Below are 20,789 nucleotides of genomic sequence, written 5' to 3'. Positions count from 1 at the left end.
ATTCAAGCGGATCTTGCGGTCTCCTTTGCTAGTATCCCCTGAGGTTTCCCACCGGTGATTCTACTATTATCCTACTTGTAAACGCATCCTGACACACGTCCGGAATGCGGAAGATGCAGTCACTTCCGGTCACGCGGATTCGAATAGTCACGTCCGTACCCTCTAACAATAATGGCGACCTAGATGACATATCACCGGGCGATAAATTATAGCCGATAGTTAACCTACTGGCACGTACTGTTTAATTGTCCAAATCTTGTAAATGCAAAATATTAAATTTTATCGTTGTTAAAACATATAATTAAAAGAATAACTGTATACGTATGAATACTTACGAAATCGAAGATTTTTTCATTGGTGTTACTCGTGGATTTTACAGATTCGATTTTGTTTCGAATAGTAACGATTTACGCACAGTTTGACTTAGTTTAAAAATTTAGGAATTATTAGCACATTTACATCGAATGATTAATTAGTATTCTAATTCGTTCGAGAGATAAAAGCAAATCTTTAACTTACCGAAAAATATTTCCTTCCTAATCATGTACTGTACATTTATTGTATGTGCATCAATACGAGATAGGTCAAAACTTTTCATTTTCCCGTTTATTTTGCCGAAATAGGTCAAGTAGGAAATAAAATGGCACGGTTGATCACAATCATACATCGCCTTCGAAAACAAAATTGACCTGTTTCGGCATTTTTCACACACGAATCAATCGATTAGAAAATAAACAGAATGGAAAGTTTTTCTTGTCTCGCCCTGTATATGAACACTGTATATTTTTTTTCGTAAAATGAATTGCGTAAGAAACCTTCATTTCCATTCGTATTTATTCTGTTCTCTGTCCTTGCTTTATCCTTTTCTCGTTGTTCCCGTTCTGTTCCCTTTCATCTGCTCTTTTTTTGTCTTCATCTTTTCCTTTCTCTTTTCTTTCTTCCTTTTCTGACTCATTCTACCAGGCAACCTTGCCTCCTGTCTATTCTCGTGCTATTCTCGTGCTCTTTCTATTCTCTCTCCTTCTCTGACTTCACATTTTCCTTTCTCTTCTCTCCTCTTCTTAGCTTCACTTTTCATCTTGTTCTTTTCTGCTCTTCTCTTTCTTTCTCTCGTTGCTATCTTGTCTACATTCTTGTTTTTAGGCATATTTGTAGATAAGAATTCCTTTATTGAGGTTCTTTACTTGTGATACATCACAATATTGCTTGAAACTTCTAAGTCTACTCCAAAAATTAATTTTGTTATAAATTTATAAGACTTATTAATTTTTTTTTTTATTTTTATATTGTCAAAATTGTGAAATAGTGATTTCGACATTTGTTTTATTCGAGACGCATGTATTTTAAATCTATCAATCATACACATTTCATTGTTAATTTGGAAACAAAAATACGATGAATTCTCAACGGACTTCGCTTAACCGTTAGTTAGAGACTCCCACCATTTCTAGCGGGACTTGTTGACTCCCAACAGCTGACGGCCACAGTGGCCATTACCATGTGCAAAGCAACGTGACGCATAGGTCTGTTCAGTACACGGCGTGTCTTTGCTCATGGCACTCGTTATAGTCGGTCATCTAAAATATTATTTAGGTATTTTCATGTAGAACTTTTTTACATTTTTCTCTCTCAATTAATAAATAGAAAAGAGTGAAACAATGAAATATCGAAGCATTGTGACAATAAAACGTGTGTGCCAGTAAAAGATTTACATAAAAGTAATATGAAAAAATATAAATAAAAGACAGATTTTACAAATAATAATTATTCTGTTAGAAAATTGTGTTTAAATAAAAAATAATAATATTTAAATATAAAATAACATTAAAATATAATTTACGAATTGCTTTTTATTTACTTAAGTGACAAAATATTTTTATTTAATGCAAATGGCTGTTTCATATTGTATCACATATTTTTCATATGTGCAAAATAAACGTTCTGATAACTTTTATTTGCAACTTTTTAAAATGTTATTAATGTGCCAATTGATGCAAAAATGTAAATATTATAGCAGCACAAATACATAGCATTAAATGTCATGTTTCGATTACAAAATTGTGAAGCAGTGCATGAAATAAATTCTGGCAGTAAAATCAATATCAAGTCGAAGCTGCTTCTTATCAGTAGATAAGGATAGGATATCTGACTTCGGCATTTGCCATCTGATGTATATCTAAATATAAACATATCACAGCTATCTTAAGATAAATTTTTCATGAGTAAATGTATGAATCATCATGTGAAATTATCATAAGTGTTTGTAAAAACATATAACTTAAATATCTATAATCTTTTAATATCTATAATAACCGAATTATTAAAAAATCACATTTATATAATATTATAAATTTCACAAAAAATTTTGTACCTTCTGATATATCTACATTTCGAATATTCATATATTTGTGATATTTTGTATAATTATGTGTTTTTGTGTTTGTGTGATAGCGTGTTCTTTTCAATGAAAATACAGTTGTTAGTGAAAACTCTAATGTCAATGTAGCTCATGCCGGCACATGTCTGTAATTGCGGCCATACATTCTGATCTGCTGACGTCACCTTTGCTTCTTTGTGATGTAAGTGTAAAAGTATCATGCTTAAAAAAACATTCTTCACTAGTCATTCATATTAATAGATCATTTCTACTATTTTAAGTATCGAAATGAAAGATTATCACATAAAATTACATATATAATTAAAAGCAACATGATATAAAGAGTAAACCCAGGAGTGATCGATCACTATAAAAAAAAAGACATACTACTTCTATTATAATAAAATTGTAATAAATATATGTATGACAAATGACAGTAATAGTATTAGCTACGCTACACTGAAGAATAGTAAATATTTTATATTTATTTTGCGCAAAAATGAAGTTAGAAGGTGATATTTTGACATGTTTATTGCACATAAAACTGAGAATATAAAACTAAAAGATAGACTCATGTAGAAATATTTTCTGATTTATAAAATTATAAATTTTTTTATATATTTTTAAATATTTAACATTTACTTCTGTAATTAATAAAACACTTTAATGGAGCACGCTATTACATAAAGCATTAAGTTAATTAACGCTGCTAACGAATATCGTTCATTTACGAATTATTAAATTGGTTTGTCTCGCCCACGAAACCATCTCTCGCAAAGTAATTCAATAGTTCATTGCAAATAAGAGGTTGTCACGAAATTATTGAATAATTTGTGATTATTTTGCGTAAAATTTGAATAAAAGATTCTCCCTAATTAAATAAGAAAATATTCAATGGCATCAAAGTTTGAATGAAATTAGCGAAAGATCAGTAAAATATATTTATGACGTCCATTGATAGATCGGTCAATCTATATATCTCAAATTAGTATGAGGAAAATACTTTAAATACTGTAAAATCAATAGAAAATCGGTATAAGCCAAGGATATCTTAATAGAAAGCGCCAGAAGTCGAAATGGAATACGCGATATCTGACAGAAGCTCGGGGTGTCCGGTGGCTAATTATCGAATACCATTCGTGCGAAACTATGCGAGCAACGCATGGTATTCTGCGGAATACGACCGCAACTCTTGCCGCGGAAATCGTGTTCTCACGTAATTGCGGTCCAGATCGGAGATTGCGATTGATCGATACGATTCTCTGCGAATCCTCTGACGACATACGAGAGAATGATGTTGAAACTATTGAGAAGTTCTTAAATATGAAATTATTTTTAATCTTAATTATTTTCAATAAAGCTGGGTCTAACGTTCTAAGCCAGAAAATGGAATTTTGAAGACACCATAATCAGGGTTTTAAGATGCAACACTATTCGCCTACACATTATTATTACAAGCATACAAGAGAAATGTTGTTGCTTTTATAGAATTAATAAGTCTTTACTCTGTCTATATTTCCAACAAAATTGATTTTACAATTAAAAAAATTATGATTTTAATGAATTCTCGATTTTGTTTCGAATTTTATTTTAAAAAAATGTAATTATTTAACAGAAATTCTCTAGAATCAAAATCTAATTTGTTTTTTATGAAAACGTAAGCAATCTAATTTTCCTTTGTCTTTTAATTTTTGTGCGATATATGTCAATCTATTTTCTTTTACGAGAAAGTGTTTGCTACAACGTGCACGTCAAGTATTTTTGGCTTGTTTACTTTATTTATTTAAAACAAAAGTTTAAAATCAAAATTATTATTTCAAGAATGACGATAGTCATTGTAAGTCACGACAGTATAATAATTTTTATAAAATAATTACCATTGTACATTAAAATTGAATTTTTGAAATTCCGAAATAAATTTTGTTGGCAATGTAAAATCACGCGCGTCAGTCAACAAGCATTCTAACAAACACATTTAAGATATAAACATAAAGAAGTTCTTAAATAATTTTGCAAAGAACTTTGCGGACTGCAATTGCCACGGTAATTTTTCCTTCTTTGTATTGCTTTTATTTCGCAGCGGGAAGAATGAGAAAACGTTGGGTAGTCGAAGGAGTAAGAGGAGACTTAATCCCCTCTCAAGAACCATCCTTTATATCCTACCCTTCCCTGAGCCTTAATGGATCGGGGGTAGTTTTACGTCACGGCCGAGAACTGTTTTTCGAGAATACGCCTTCCTCCATCCTTGTTTACGGCCGTTTTTCGCGCTTCTCGACGATAGCCACAAATTCGAGAATTTTATGACCTGTTTCGATTGTCGAGAAATTCCAAAAATATTTGCTAAGAGACCAGTTACAAGTGCGCTACTTTTCTTTATCTTTTTAATTTGGAATGTTATCAATAGTATATTATATTTAACAGAGTTAAGAAGTTAATAAAATTTACGATATAATACTTATTTAACATTATTAATAATTTCGAATATTGCGAAGTAAAATTACATTTGCAACATTTCGCAATTCTAAATTGCCTTAAGCTTCTTAACAACTTCGTTTTTACTTAATTTAATTACTGCATGATTTTATTATCAAAAATTATTTAAATAAATTTAATAATTAAATAATTATTATATATTAAACTATTTAAGCATTTCAATTGTGTAAATAATTATAACTTTTTTTATTTAAATTAAAACATTTCTGTGTGAGTGGATTAAAGCAGGTTTATGAAAAGATAAAAATACTAACAATAAGACTAAAAAGATAAAGAAGGCGCGTATTCTTAAGAGTCGCCCTAAGGCAGGTTCGTCGGACGAAGCAAAATCCGACAACGGATTCCATACGCGATGCTGACAAGAAACTGTTTCTTAAATATTCATCACTCTGTTACTATATTTAAGCGCATAAGGATACGAGAAACTCTAGGGAAAACCATGGTTGAGTCATCTGAATCTCCTTCGGGGAACCCCGCAGGGAATTCGAAGCCTTCCCTTTATCTAATACTCTGTCTATAATTTCATAATTCATCTTTGTCGCTATTGTGTCAAGGAGAGTATACTCTCTTATATGTATAGTGTTTAGAGGGGGAATAAAATTATTTCGATGGGATGGATTTTGGAATTAATATTGAGAGGAAAATGTGGCGATGAGTTACTAGACGGCTAGGCTAGCAGCAAATTAGAATCATCAGGCAAATGAAGGCACTCACTTTTACTTTGAAACGATCTTTGTGAAATTTTTATTTATATCAAAACTTGATACGATTTTTTAATCTCTTATTATATTTCTTGGAAAATTATTTATGTCCGTCCAAAATATTAAAATAGTTCCAAATATATTTACACTTTCGTTATTCTTGCAATTACAACTACATGTTGTTTCTTAAATTAAAATTAAAGAAACATTTTTGAATATGCTTCCATTCATACTTATTGTATTTTTTTCTGTATTTTTTTTTTTTTTTTTTTTTTTTTTTATAAAAAGCCGCGTGAAATGTCCGCGAGAAGAATACTTCATCAAGTAGACAATGTTGGACGTCCGTCTCGGAAATGGCGGCTGCTTTTATTATAGGATTCCCCGACTTCATGAGCTTGAACTCGCACGCGGTATTGCTTGAAATACTTGGCATTCTGGAACGAAAGCTTACAGGTTCACAAGTACGCGCGCGAAAGGCAACGAAAATTTGCGCGATGACGGGCGATCCACTTCTTATATCGAATAATATCAATCCTCAAAAAATACAATTTTATAAAGAATAATTATATCTTTCTATTATCAACATGTATCATCATATTATTAATTTCAAAAATCTATATTTCGTGTACGTTTTATAAATTTGTAGTTCAGCGAAAATAGATAAAATTTTTTTGAAGTTTCTTAACTTGAATAATACTGATGAACTATTGTGTCATTCACAATTTATTTTATCATTTTGCATTCGCCACACTTTCGAATTGCGGAATTTGATGTTTTGGAAATGAAAATCACACGTCACGTACGCGTATAAATTAGTGAAATTTATGTTATTCCTTTCTGTCGATGAAAATTTTTGAATTAGTATTGTAAAGTCGAAATTTTGATATTACATTTGTTCAAATCATCATCATAGGTACTTACAAAAGCGTAAGACCGCAACGTAATATCGTTGCAGATAGTGTAATCAGATAGTGTAACTATATCGTTGCCAATATCATGTTACTACTGGCATCATTATAGCGCACTAGAACGATTCCATACTTGCAGTGGCTTTAATCTCCCGTTGAAATTCATGCGGGTTTAGCATTAACCCTGAGTTTTGCGCAAGGCAGCTGCACTATGCACGTATATGCATACAGTCTATCCCGTATAATACCGTGATATGTTGAGTATACCTAATATCTGATAATTAATTAATTAAATTGGTCAAATGCAATCACAATATACATACACGTAATATAAAAGTTGTTGCACTTAAATGAATCGCTATGTTGACTTTTATAATTAATATCGAATACATTAATTGAGATATATTTATTGTTTATTCTCAAGGAAACAAGATATTTTAATCATTTTATATACGATGATAATAGCGTACGTAGCATTTTTATCTTAAAAACTGCTAAAAATGCAACAAAATTTTTTTGTACGGAAATGAAGAGAAAAAAGCTTTTCTAAATGCATGTGGTCTCATTAGTGTAAACCACCTGTAATGTGTTCCACATAACCATCAAATATTCCGGCGTCATGCAAATACTTAGCAAATTCTCGCTCAAATTGTCTTACAATTATCCGTCGATTAATATTATGATCTTCACCAAGAACTATTACTGAACTAATTTAATCTCTGAGTTGGGCTTAAATTAATCGACCAATTTGCTTTCTCTAAGAGCTACAAGATTCGAAATTTTTGAATCCCGCGGTGTTGGTGTCAAGTCTTTTAATAGTTTAGAGTAAATATTTTAGCGTTTTGATATTTTCAAATGTATATTTTTACAACCTCAATGCTTAGAAATTTAGAAATTAAAAAAAACAACAGTGTTTTCATATATTACTACTTTAAAAATATTTGAATATTTCTGCGATGCTGGGTTTTTTTATTTGGACCATGTTTTATAATTTAAAGATTATATTGCATTTGTGTATATATATATTATATGTTGTATTGTTATTTTGGGCAAACAAAAATATCATGAAATATTTTTATTTGAGATTTTTGAATGTTATTATTTCAGAATTTTCTAAATTTTAAATGTTGGAAATTTTTAAATAATATAATTTCATAATCTTATATTTCTGAATTTTATAATTTTATAATAGATATATATATAGATATGATAATATATATATAATATAGATATAATAAGATAATATTGACTATGTTTTAGCAGTTTACATTCTTAAAATAATATTTTAGCATTTTTTTTTTATTTTTAATTTACCTATTTTTGAATAGTTTCAGAATCATAATATTATAGATTTTTGCAACTTACAAATTATTGAATAATACATAACATGTTTTTAAATTCTTAAAATAATAAGAAAGGAATTTATTTGGAATATCAATTGCACATTGTATTTTTTAGTAATCACGGAATACTGAAAAACTATATATATAAATTTTATTTCAATGTTCTTAAGTAATTTAATGTAGCACACTTTTAGAGAAAATTTGGTTAAATACTTAAATAATTTTTAATATTTAGTAATTAAATATATAAAAAATTCAAATGTGTTATTTAAAATAAAAATATTTATTTACATATATGGAGATTAATTTGGAAAGATGATCTATTTTCAATTGCCATCTGAAAAAAAAAACTATTGCTGATGTATATTTATTGAAATTTTTCTTCTTTTTCAAGTATAAAAAATATCAAAGTTTATACATTTAATTCTTTAGCATCCAATATATAAGAATAAGAAACTATAGCATTTATTTTTTAACAAAGACGTTTTCAATAAAGACGTCTGATATCATTATTTTATGACATTAACTATCGCGTTGCATCGTCTATCGTGTAATAATTGCAAATTTGAGTTTTATCACAAATTACGCGCAGCGCACAACTGCGTTAAGCTGAACAGCGTTTGAGATTGAATGCGTTTTGGAAATTAGGATCGATACAGAGCGTGAGCGGTATAACGGCGATTGCCTCTGGCATTATATTAATTAATGGCAGCGCATTTATTACAAATGCCTGACGTTCACAATGGATCTTGCGTATGAGAAACTAATACTACGCGACCGTTAATGCAACGCTTGCATGGATAATTGAACGGATGAATTTGACTCGGATAATCACACTACAACATTCGTTGATATTTTACAAAACGAAAATTATGTCCCATCGTAAACGTTTCTTATTACATGTAATTTCGAAAATAATTATCAATTACTATCAATATAAATTTTATTAACAATTATTTATTCTTTTACTAAGTAAAACTACAAAGTTGGTGATTTACATTTTGAAGATTATTTTATGACTAAAATTTGAAATATTTTATTTATAAAAATTACAATTTTTTAAAATAATTTGAAAAATATTTGCAGAGAAATATTAAATTATATAATTAAATTATATTATACATAACGTTCAAAATTATACTTGCAAACTCTTTAAAAAACATCACCGATTCTCATATGTTTCATACACATCACTAAAAAAATCTGAAAGATTTTATTAATATATTTTAATAAAAATTTTTTTACATATCAAAAATCTCACAAACTCTTTTCTTTCTAATGCGCGTTCGACATAAAATTATTGTAACTAAACTATTTCACATAAGTAAAAATCTTGAAGTCTAACTAAAAAAAATTGGTTACAAAATTAGCAGGCTAAAACTTCCTCTTTTCATTCTCACAGCTCGCTAGTCGAGCAAATACTGACTAGTATCTGAGACAAGTAAGTATCGAGCGGTGGAAGCGCCGCCGTGCCAACGCAACGTAGAAGACAGCCGAGCGCATGCGAAGCGAACTCTAGGTCAGGTCATGCGGGTCAATCGCCGAGGTCGTTAACACCGCGAGAGACTGGCCTTCCACGGCGCTATATGCTCACTTTTGCACGTATGCGCGGTAATCTTGTTGCTAAAGGCGCACAGAAAACAGCGGATGAGCCGCTGAAGAATCTACTTAACCATTTTGAGGGTTTCATAAGTAGAACTCCATTAATGAGCTGCAATTTCTCTTTTTTCTCGATATATATATATATATATCTTTCTCTGTTTATCATTCTCTTTATCTCTATCCTGTTAAAGTTAAAATTGTCATAAGCAAATAGCGTTGTATGATTAAAAATAAATAAAAATATAGATGCAATAATCTAGCATGGAAAAAGTGGGCTCATCAATTGTACGCTAAAATCGAGAAAAAGAATTATTCTCTTTTGGATTCTATAAAATTTGTATTCTTGTCGGCATTAACTATATAATTTTTGTAAGTTTCCTCTTGTACATTTAAAATTGAATATTAAATATTCAATCAACGGCTTTAAGTGAATTTCTCTTTCAAGAAAATACCGCAAGACAAGACGGTACAGATGGGTATAACTTTTATTTCCACGACGAGGAAAACTTTTCTACTCATTTTCTCAATGCTGCTAATTTCCGGGGTTTCAATTTTTGACTGAATTATCATCTTCTTGCTTCCACGTGCTAATAACAAAATTGTAACGCAAGCAGAAATTATCTTTCTTTCGCAGTCAATCTCTAATTTCTACTCACGTAAAGGTGATCAGATACCTTTATTCGGCTGGCAGAATCAACAATAGCGTGAATTTTTCTAGCTAGTATTACATTTTTCTGTCATACAAAGTCAATAACAAATTTTAAAAAGCTTGGAATAAATTTTAATAAAAAAATCGCAATTACAATTTTTTTACATCGTTTAAGCTTTGTAGGCATTGCAAACTCGATCGATTGTTCGACGAGGTAAGTCTAGCGGACTTGCGAAGTGGCTCTGATTAAGTGGCCCCATTAGAGGGTGGTACTCGAAAAACGAACATAATCATTAGTAACCGAAACAGTTTCCGACACTTCCTCTAATAACCAACTCGCACGCGATCGTAATTATTATTTGCGGCTTATATTGGCTCACTTTCAGCGCGAATCGGCTTATCAATTGATGAAACGGAAAGAGAGAGAGAGGGAAAAGCATAGCACTATTATTGAACCAAAGCTGTCAATATCATTCTGAAATTTAAAAAAATCAAAGAACAATAGCGAATAAATTAATCTGCGCAGGAGAAATATTTTGTATTAACAAAATGTAAAAATATGTTCAACGTTGATTACGTATGCGGAAGAATTTACTAAAATATAATATTTGGATAAAACATTACTCCATTTACGAAAACATGTTTCTCTAATTTAAAAAAAAAATTATTTGTGTAATGAAAATCATACTTTGCAACACGTTAATTTTCACCTCAACGAATTTTATATATTTCGCCACAGTAATATTTTGCGAAATAAATCAGCAAGAGTTATTTTACGTACTATTTATCATTGTAATATATATAGAAGCAAATTACAGGAACGATAATTAAAGAACTGGGTTGAACGGGCGAGACTTGAAGAATGTCAGTCTCGCTAGCGTACGTGCGTGGAAAAAGCAATGTAAAAGCAGCAGGATAAAGGCCACACCCTGCTAAGGTCGACGGGGTTGGTTAGCAATGGCGTAGGTTGGCCGGTTAGCGGAAAGAAAGGAGAGAGAGAGAGAGGGGGCGAGAGAGAGTAATATCTCGCGTTGTAAAAATCCACCCGCGTGAAAAACATCCTAGCGCAAGCATTGCTATACCATTTACCGCTTGATAGGTGGTAACGCGCACTAAAGCTTCGTCCTTTTGTCGTGAATGACATAGGTGACCAAGTCTCTCCTCGCCCCCGCTCTTCCATCTTTTCCGTCTCTTCCTCTCGATCTCCTTTCCGCTCAATTTCTCGTCTGCTTCAGTTTTTTTTCTTAGCTCATTGCAGTTTCCTCTAAATCATTTTTAGACATGCCTCGGTCTCTGTTGACACCTAATCTTTATCAGATTATTTAAATCCTTCTTTTTCCAGCTGGTCTTTTTTTTTTCTTTGTCATAAATGTTCCAAAGTCTTCTATTTGAATTTCTTTAATGCATTTTTAGAACTGCATTTATCCTAAATTCTTCTAACCTTTTCAATTGTCCTCGCGTGCATTTTTGTGATTTTTCTTTTCAATTTCTATCTATTTTTCTTGTTTCTTCTATATTTTTGTATCAGACTTTAATTGTTCCTTCTGATTTTCTAATCTCTTTTCATTTATTGCAATTTTTTTATTATTTTGAAAGCAGATTTATATTTTTATGAATTTTTTTTATAATCTGAATTCTACTTTAATCTTTCTCTTGTTTAATCCATTACTTCAATTTCTTTTATTATCTGTAGATAACCATTAATAACTGATGAATTGCGAAACTATGATTAGCGAAATTGAAACTTTTTGCATAGCTATTATTGAACACGATCGTGATTGAGTGACATTGGAAATTAATAGAAAATGAGACAAATGGAGAAAAGGGCGTGGTGAATATAATAACTGGACTGGTTTCCAGAAAACGTAGCCATTGTTGCATAAAGAGGTGGCCCAAAGCACATGAAATAAGTGTCCTTAAAATTTCTCGGGACCAGCACCGGGGAAAAATGTAACTGGAACGCGCCAAGAGGGGTAAAAGCACTTACAGCAATATGCCGTGTTCCCTTTAAATCAAATTAATTAACTCCTCCGAGCTTTCCTTACAACGCCGAGGTAAGATGTGTGCAGAGTACCTGCTGGTTAAAATTTCTTGTTTTAACGGCACAAGTCCGAGCTTCATCTATTACTCACATAAATCGAAAGATTTGCAGATTATAGCTAGTAAATTTAGAAAATATTGTAGATTCTATTATTTATATTTTTATCAAGTTTTTTTATTAAATTGCGTAATGTTAGTTGATAAAATGAATTTTGTTGTAATATTACATATTAATTCTTATAACTGATATCTTGATTAAATTCTTGTTACAAAGAATTTATTTTTATCACAAAATATGAATTATAGAAAACTTAAGTATAGCATTTCAACATAAATTATCCTGATACATCCTATACAATTACTTCTATTTATTGCACTTATTTATCTACTAAACAATTTATCAGCGGCATTGCATTTATTCGCGGTCGCGTCTTATCAAATCAAGACGGCTAATGAAATCAGGCGGGCGAGCGTTACGACGCCCTTAATTTCCGGCCGGGACGGCGCACGGTGGCGAAACAAGCGGAAACAAGACGCTATATTTATGTTGAAAGTTAAACACTCGGGCTTAAGTACCTGCAGGCCGAAGCGGTCTCATGGTATGACGCGTCGCGCCGTGTTTTGTGGCTCTTCCGATTGGAATATTCCGTCGATGAGTACTTCGCCCGTATCTCATTCAGAAATGATCGAAACGGGATAAAAATTATTAAAAAACACCACTAAGGTAAAATTTATTTTTCTTTTTGTCAATACTTTACTGGGTTTATTGGGATTTATTGATATGGCTAATTCATACATTTATTAAAAAATAAAAAAAATTCAAACTTTTTAATTTCCTATATTAAGTATTTTTTATGATTAAATCATAAAAAATTTTAGCAAATTTTATGTAAAATATTAAAACCGAAAAAATTTTATCTAAGAACTCGACATATGTCAAAGAATCAAATATCTTTTAATAATGAATTTTTTTTAACTCAAGCGTGTAATACTCAAGCTTTGCCGAGCATATTCAAAACCTGGTTTCTAGAAATATCACTTCTTTGATGCACTCTTGCGCATTCAAGTTTTTCACGAAAGCTGCAAGCTCGGAAAATTCCTCAATTCTATCTCTCCTCATCTATTCATGAGGCGGTTTCGCGGCGTGATATTCTTTCAGTGAATTTCGCTTAGGCGCTCTCTTTTCTCCTTTCCATCCGTGTTCTCACTTCCGTGGCTCGGAACCTTGATTCAGATTTAATCATCGTCTTTTAATGCTATTGGAAAAATTAAATTCATTATTTCTTATTTCAAATGTTTACTTCTCTTTAATTGCAATCATACTTTTTTATTTCGCAAAATTTTATTTACACCAAATTTCGTCAAAATTGTAATTTTTTATTTGCAATTAAATACTTTACGCACTTTTATTTTACGAATTTGCTATTAAATAAACCTTTTGCTATTCACAAAACTACTTAAGTTAAAAAATACCTTAAAATCGCGTTTTCTGCGGAATTTATTGTAAATTAACATTGTTGGTTGCAAAATTCACGAATTTTCTGGAAAATAATCTTGTGAAAATTACTAGCGTGGCATATGTGTCCGATGCAAAATGGCGACAGCGTGTCTAAGAAGAAACGGTTCATCATTAATTACCTCTGATGCACACAATATTGACTCTCTCGTTGCTGCACTCTGCCTAAATGAATGCAGGCGAAGGATGCAGCTGCCGCCGCGAGAAAAATGTGGCGTCACGGAAATTGCCGTCGCAGTTTCCTTTTTATTTACGCAAATATAAATCATCTTGGCTCAATCCGCGTTTAATACCATATGTGTATATTTCCAAAATATATTCTCACTTATCATAAATATGTTTGTTTGCTAAGTAAAATTCTCTTAATATTTTAAGCCCAGTTTCTCAGTTTGTACACATTAAACTTTTGTGCTTCTAATAGAGATATTTTTTCAGCTATTGCTTTTGACAATTAAGAGTATTTATTTATTAATTGGTATATTTTTTTCGCAGACAACAGTTTATTAAAAAAAGAATTTTTGAAAAGTGTATCGCAATTTTCGACAAAGACAAATTTGTTGGATTTATGTTGAATGAAAATGGAAGTTTGCAAGTATAAAAATTCAGTACCAATGAAACAATGAAAATAACATTTTCCACCTCTCGAAAATGAAAACCACTACTGCAAAAAGATTAATAAACATACATGCACACAAAAATAAAAATTCCGTGCACTAGCGATGATAAAACCAACGAGACCGCAAATATTTTATGCTCCAAATGTCTCGCCATACTCACAGATTAAAATATGTCGTTGTAATAAAAATTTTAATTTTTACATGTTGCTATTATTTATCGATTCAGATACATTACGACTACAAAGTACAAAGTCATGCCAACTTTAATATATAAAATAAAATAAAATAGATAAGATATTTAATAAATTAAAAATGTGAAATTAGCAAAAATAGTAATAATCTAGCGTCAATACGCTAAAAATCACTGGATCTTGAGAAAAAAATTATGTTGTTAGAAATAAAATGTTTAATTTGTTTGCAGAAATTTTTTTATAAGTTTTATATAAAAATACAAAAGTAATATTTCGTCTTTTCAGGCAACCATCACCAAGTTCGGGTACAACGGCCACCTCGACGGTATCGCCAACGACCGACGAGGGCGACGCGACGCAGAGCATCGGGATGTATTCGGTAGGAGTTCCAACCACGTCGATCACAACGACGACGCCGGTGACGACAACATCGACGACGGTACCTCTGACTACTTCCGGCGTAACCGTCGGTACCGGAAATATCGGCATCGCCAGAAGCATTTCCGCGCCGAGCGCGCCTCGACCAGTCGTTCAAGTTAGCAGCTCGTCAGCAAGTACTTCGGCATCACAACGGCCGAGACTAAGGAGGAATCAAAGCCGCACCGAAGCCATCCGGAAGTGAGTATAATTTGATGCTTCGGACTCTTATCAGAATAAATAAAAATTTCTATAATAAGAATGGTTTTTCTTAAGGCAAATGAAAATTGAAATCTGTTTGAGAAATCTATATTACTGATCATTGTCTTCTAATTAATTTGTTTGCTGAATAATAAATAAATAATATAATGATGACATGAAGCTAATGTTTAAAATGTTCTCAATCTTGCAGTTATATTAAACGTGAAACAGCACAATTCTTTGGAGTCGACGAAGAATCGGAGGCATTGGAGAAGCAGAGATGGCTCGATCGACGGCGACGCATGGCATCGAGAAAGTACGGCGCGTTGGTACCGGAACACAGACCGCCAGACCCGGACATTACCAAAGATGTACCAGACACGACCGAAACACCAGAAGTGAGTGCATTGTATCATAAAAATATTTCTCTACGATTATAATTACATTAAAATAAGAATTTATTTTAGTGGTCAAAAACGTGGATTATTTTTGAAATGTAAAACACGAAATTATAAATGATATTAATTCCAGATTGTACAGGAATATTTATTAATATTTTATGAATATGTATAAATTTCTACAACTCATAAATACATTTTATATTTTATATTTTTTATGTTATCGAATTATCATTTACGATAGTCTGGAAAAAGGATTAATTTCGAGGAACTCAAAGTTTAAAATTAATTTTTCTTCTATATAGCAAAAGTGTTGTAATATTTGTGAAAAAATTAATTTTTCTGCGATTTTAATTTAATTATTTAATGAAAAAATTACAGAATTTTTGGAATTAAAAAAAACACGTTTTTAAATATTCACAGGATGTTACCCTCAGACGATGGCAGCAATCAGTACGGAGAAAAGATTCTGTGGCGAGGATGACGTTATCGGGTCTTCATTACATCGTCGAGGTGAGTCATTATTTCATTTTCAACTTTATAAATCCCGTGTTAAAAAATCTTCTGCAATAATTTCTTATTTATATTAAATATTGTAAATTTTTTATTTAAAAACATTACTGAACAAAATATAATTATCTAATTAGTTTTGCTAATTAAAAAAAATGTTATTTATAGATTTGTTAAACACATTATGGATATGTAATCGCGAGCGAATTGATAAGATTAACTCTACTTATATTCAACAAAAAGAAAGCTGAATAAATCGGATAATTAATCAAGCTTTTAATTAGTCATATTAGCGATTAATTAAGCAAATAACTTATATACGCTATTCTATTTATCAATTTAGGGCTCAAAGAGTTAATTTCGTTAATTTATTCAACCCGATTACATGATTTCTTTGTGCAATTTTATCATATTCGCATCGAAGGCATTCGATAATTTCGATCAATTTTACGATAAATTTATTAGGATCACAAGATGAATTGCGCAACATAATTAGCTGGTCGGTTGTAAAGCACCTTCGTTGAATTACATTACATTAACCTTAAAGTTTAGATTAGCCAAAGTAGAGTAATTCCAGTCATAAAAGTGGAGCGACTCGCGTGCGCGCGCGTGCCCCATTACGTAACTTTGGTTTTAGTTTATGCCAGAAGGGCTTATTTCCGGTCGTGCAAACTTTGCGTTCATCAAGCCAAGACAAAATTTTACCTTCGAATTATTTAGGTATTTCACAACGCGTAATTATTTCAGAAATAATAATATTTACAGCTGTGACTCACGAAAAAAAGCCGAACAGTGATATATATCTATGAATTGAATAAAACTATTTAAATATTTCTTTAATCAATATACATAATTTTTTATATATACATAAATTTCTTGAAAGTTTCTTATAACATTGTACAACACAATTTGCGTCACATGCAACGTTTTAATGTCTTCTTTTTACATTGATTTCAAAAGGATTAGGTTTCGGAACTTCTCTCATACTTAATTTTTTTGCAATTGTGGCTTTTGGTGAACATATGATAGTCTAATAGCTAAAAGATACGGTGCGTTCTGAGTCACGTAAATAAATCGAACGGTAGCTACACATGTGCGCATTGTGCAATACATTCTCCCTGTGCTGCAGGCACGGCCGACCATATTTTAAAACTTACTACTTAACTCGAGCAAGCCGGACAACGGCTGGAGCATGTATTGCCGGGGGAAAGTATGTCTTTCGTATACACAACGGCCTATTAAAATATTTTACGCGCGACCCAGAAAGCATTACCCCAATCCAAATCGATTTCAAATCGAACGGAAAATTCACGGTTCCTGTAATTATTTTACACAATATCAAGTCTGCTACCAGAATTTTAAATTTTTATTGCGAATTATTTGAATTTTTCAGAACTATAAAAAAATTTCTATTTTATAATCAGAATTTTGTGAATGATTTATTCAAGATTATGGAAATTTTTAAATTATTAACAGTTTAAAGTTAAAATAATAATTGTAATACCTAACAAATAGTTGTACTTTTTTTTAAATTACTCAAGCTTTTTTTATTTCTATGTGAATAAAATGGTTTGTATAATTTAAAAAAAAATTTTTTTTTTAATGCTGTTTAGATAGTAATTATATTTTGCTTAAAATATTTCTTTTTTAACTAATTTGAAATGCCATTGCAATTTGTTAGTATGTTTTCTCCTGTTGCTTAGATTTAAATAACAAATTGAGTTACGCATTTTAAGCAGAACAATTATGGAATTTCCGCCGATAATTTCGCATTGTCCAACGTTCCATTTTTCTCCACATCATAGGATTATTATATAAAGGCCGAGCACAACAATGAGATTCAAAAAAATGAGCTCTCGACAGACAGACATGAAATTTATTTTGCTGTCATGAGAGATCTCTATTCTGCGTGATCGGATTTGAATTTCCTCGATTCTCGCAATTGTGTTCTCGAAATAATGAAATTTATTAAGCGGAAACGCAGCTCATATTATTTCAATTGTTTCGATAACTTCTTTTTTGTAACAATTATAATGCTTAGAAAATTTTGAAAGGGATTATGTCATGTTTATTTATTTGCAATTAAAACACGCAACTTTTCTTATCTAATATAACATTATGTTTTATTAATTACTATTATTTTACTTTTTGTAGCAATATTGTTTAAAACAAATATTTGTCAATTACATTAAAATTAAATTCAAATTTAAACTACTTTTGAAACTAAAATATTTTAACTAGTACAATATTTCTATAAAGTTTCTTGCTGGTCTTCTTTTATTCCATTAATTTTTCGCTAAAAATTTTTACGCTATGATCTCTGCACAAAAGTTTGTAATGTAAAAAATTGTAGCCCGCTTAATAACATATATGCATAATAGCTTGGTAAAAGCAGCCGCTAAAGGAAATCCAAAAAATGCAGCTATAGTGGACAAGCGCGTACGCTTGCATTCTGATTAAAGTAACACGCCGATGTTACTTAATAATAGAGTTTATTAGACTTCCGTTAATAAATGGTAGTCTTGTCTCTTTATTACACCGCACCGCGCTCGTGCGTTCCCGGATGATGTAAATTTTAATAAAAACTCCCGTGTAACGCGTGTGCACGGCTCCATACTGGTCGCCATTAAATTACATCCCTTCAACGGGACACATAAAGGGCGACTGAAACGAGTTATGAGACTAATCTACTCCCTTCGTTACGCCGTCCTAAGATTTAAAACACTTCGTTACGCGCGACGAATGCGACGCACGCTTTTCTCTCTCTCTCTCCCTCTCTCTCGTTCTTTCTTTCTGTTTCTCTCGTTTTCCATTCTTTTTTTAATTTTGCGGAAACACGCGAATTGAGCACGTCACCGTATTTATGCGAAAGATAAATAAAGAAAGAATAAATCTTTTCTATTTTCACCAAGAGATATATGTGAGAAGTCAAAAGATTTATCTTATCTTTCTTATCTCATACTTCTCTTAAGAATTATTTATTTCAACAAAAGATATTTTCTAATATACTTGATAGCCAGGACAATACTTTAATAACATATTTTCAAGCTTTATTGAAATTGAAAGTCTAAATGCGTAAATGTTACAACAACGTTTGAATTATAAGTGATCGAAGTTTGCTAACATAACAATACCACGTAAAGTTTGCGCCACTAAAAGTATAGTTTTAAAGAAATTATTATTTTAATTAATGTTTAAAAATCTTAAATTTTAAAGCATTAAAAAAAGTTTAAAAACTTAAGAATTTTTTGATTACAGTGTTTTAAACGAATAAAAAAAATATATTTTGCATTTTGTAACATGCAATATGTATTGAATAAACATTTTTATTTCTATATTACTTTCCAAGTATTTATATCTTTTTATACTGTATACATTTTTTTATCATGATATTCAATACTTTTGATTTTTTATTCATGACACTCAATACGAAAATATCGCATGATATCAATAACTATTGTATTTTATATAAAATAATAAAAAAATATCGAGATATCGTATTAAATTTTAGTATGTCTGCAAACTGAATAGAATCATCGAGACCAATACACTAACTGCAACTATTCGGAAGTTACAACCGCGCGGTGCATCCGCCAACACAATCGTTAATGCCGGATTATGTAGATCTGCGTTTAATTATATGCCCATGAAACGATGAATCTTCTAGTGAATATTCATTATATGTTTGCTATCATCGTTGATCAATATTAATGGAGAGTCGATGGGCAGTAATACGATCTAATAATAACATCTAGAATTATTATCAATTATTATTACAAATTGAATCAAAAGATTTAAAGACAGCCCTCCTATCACAGTCTTCGATAACTTTACAATTGTGCCGTTTTATTTGAACAGAATTTATTTTTATTTTATGAAATATAAAAGGTTTTCATGACAAGTTATTTAATAGTTGAATTTTTCAATTGTATCATTTTGCCCTCCGAAAATGAACTAAAAATTTAAATAAAGCTTTTTTAGTTATTAAATAAATAAAAGAGTATTGACTTTCTCTCTTTAATGTATCTAGAATCATATTAATGTGTATTTTCAGCTTTATTCAATAATTAGAAATTTGGAAGTAGAAAAATTGTAGAAAAAATGCTTTGTAAAATGTAAAATTTAATTTCATGCACAGCTTGCGCAAATCAACATTTATCCTATTTATTTTTTCATATTGAAATTTTCTTTCTGATTGGATTATATTGTCACGACACGATTCTCGATCGTTATACATCGTCCTCTCAATTAAACAATAAATTTAAAAAAATGTGCTAGGTTGCTTTAAAAAATTGAAAATGCTCGATTTTTTATTTGCTTCGATTCAATATAATCGAATAAAATCTTTTTGAAAAGTATATTCTGAAGTTTTATTGCAACGAATCATCAGACATGTGTGATAAAAGCATTCAACATTGCTTTAACAAGGAAAATGGCACATCAAATGATTAAATAGAAATTTCAATAAAATACATAACATATTTATTTTTCGATTGTCAAAAAATGTAAAAATCCATTTCTTTAATTAGATTTACAGCAAATGCTGGTAGATTGTCCAGCGCGGGTCCACGACTTTGTAATTTATAAAATCTTTAGAATTATTAAGAAATCTCTTCTATCTTTCTACCTAGAATATATTTGCTCGTGTTGTAAAGTGATAAGTTATGAAGAATATGCATTCTGCGTCTGGGCCCTTCGATTGAACATGCGCCGTCAAATTTTCGTGGACTAGCTATCTTTTTGCAAAAGTTTGATCTCCATTCTTGATACGCGTTGAACTGGTTCGACGAAGACGTCTCGTTAACTACGACGGCTAAAGAAACAAT

At 30.9% G+C, this 20,789-nt stretch overlaps 1 protein-coding gene across 5 annotated transcripts in view; it reads left to right on the top strand.

Annotated features, from left to right (window-relative positions):
- rho-5 (rhomboid-5) overlaps positions 1–20,789 on the top strand; it is a 64,094-nt gene that overhangs the window by 30,337 nt on the left and 12,968 nt on the right. For all 5 annotated transcript variants that reach the window (XR_010888480.1, XM_012371596.2, XM_012371595.2 and 2 more), the window contains exons 7-9: positions 14,723–15,055; positions 15,267–15,453; positions 15,877–15,966. Coding sequence is in view for 4 of the 5 variants with exons in the window: in XM_012371596.2 (XP_012227019.1) it covers positions 14,723–15,055; positions 15,267–15,453; positions 15,877–15,966 (610 nt within the window). In the remaining variant the exon portion in view is untranslated. The remainder of the gene's footprint in view (positions 1–14,722; positions 15,056–15,266; positions 15,454–15,876; positions 15,967–20,789) is intronic.

Source organism: Linepithema humile, chromosome 2, assembly GCF_040581485.1.
Source record: "Linepithema humile isolate Giens D197 chromosome 2, Lhum_UNIL_v1.0, whole genome shotgun sequence".
Taxonomy (NCBI): domain Eukaryota; kingdom Metazoa; phylum Arthropoda; class Insecta; order Hymenoptera; family Formicidae; genus Linepithema; species Linepithema humile.
This window is presented reverse-complemented; position numbering and strand designations above follow the sequence as displayed.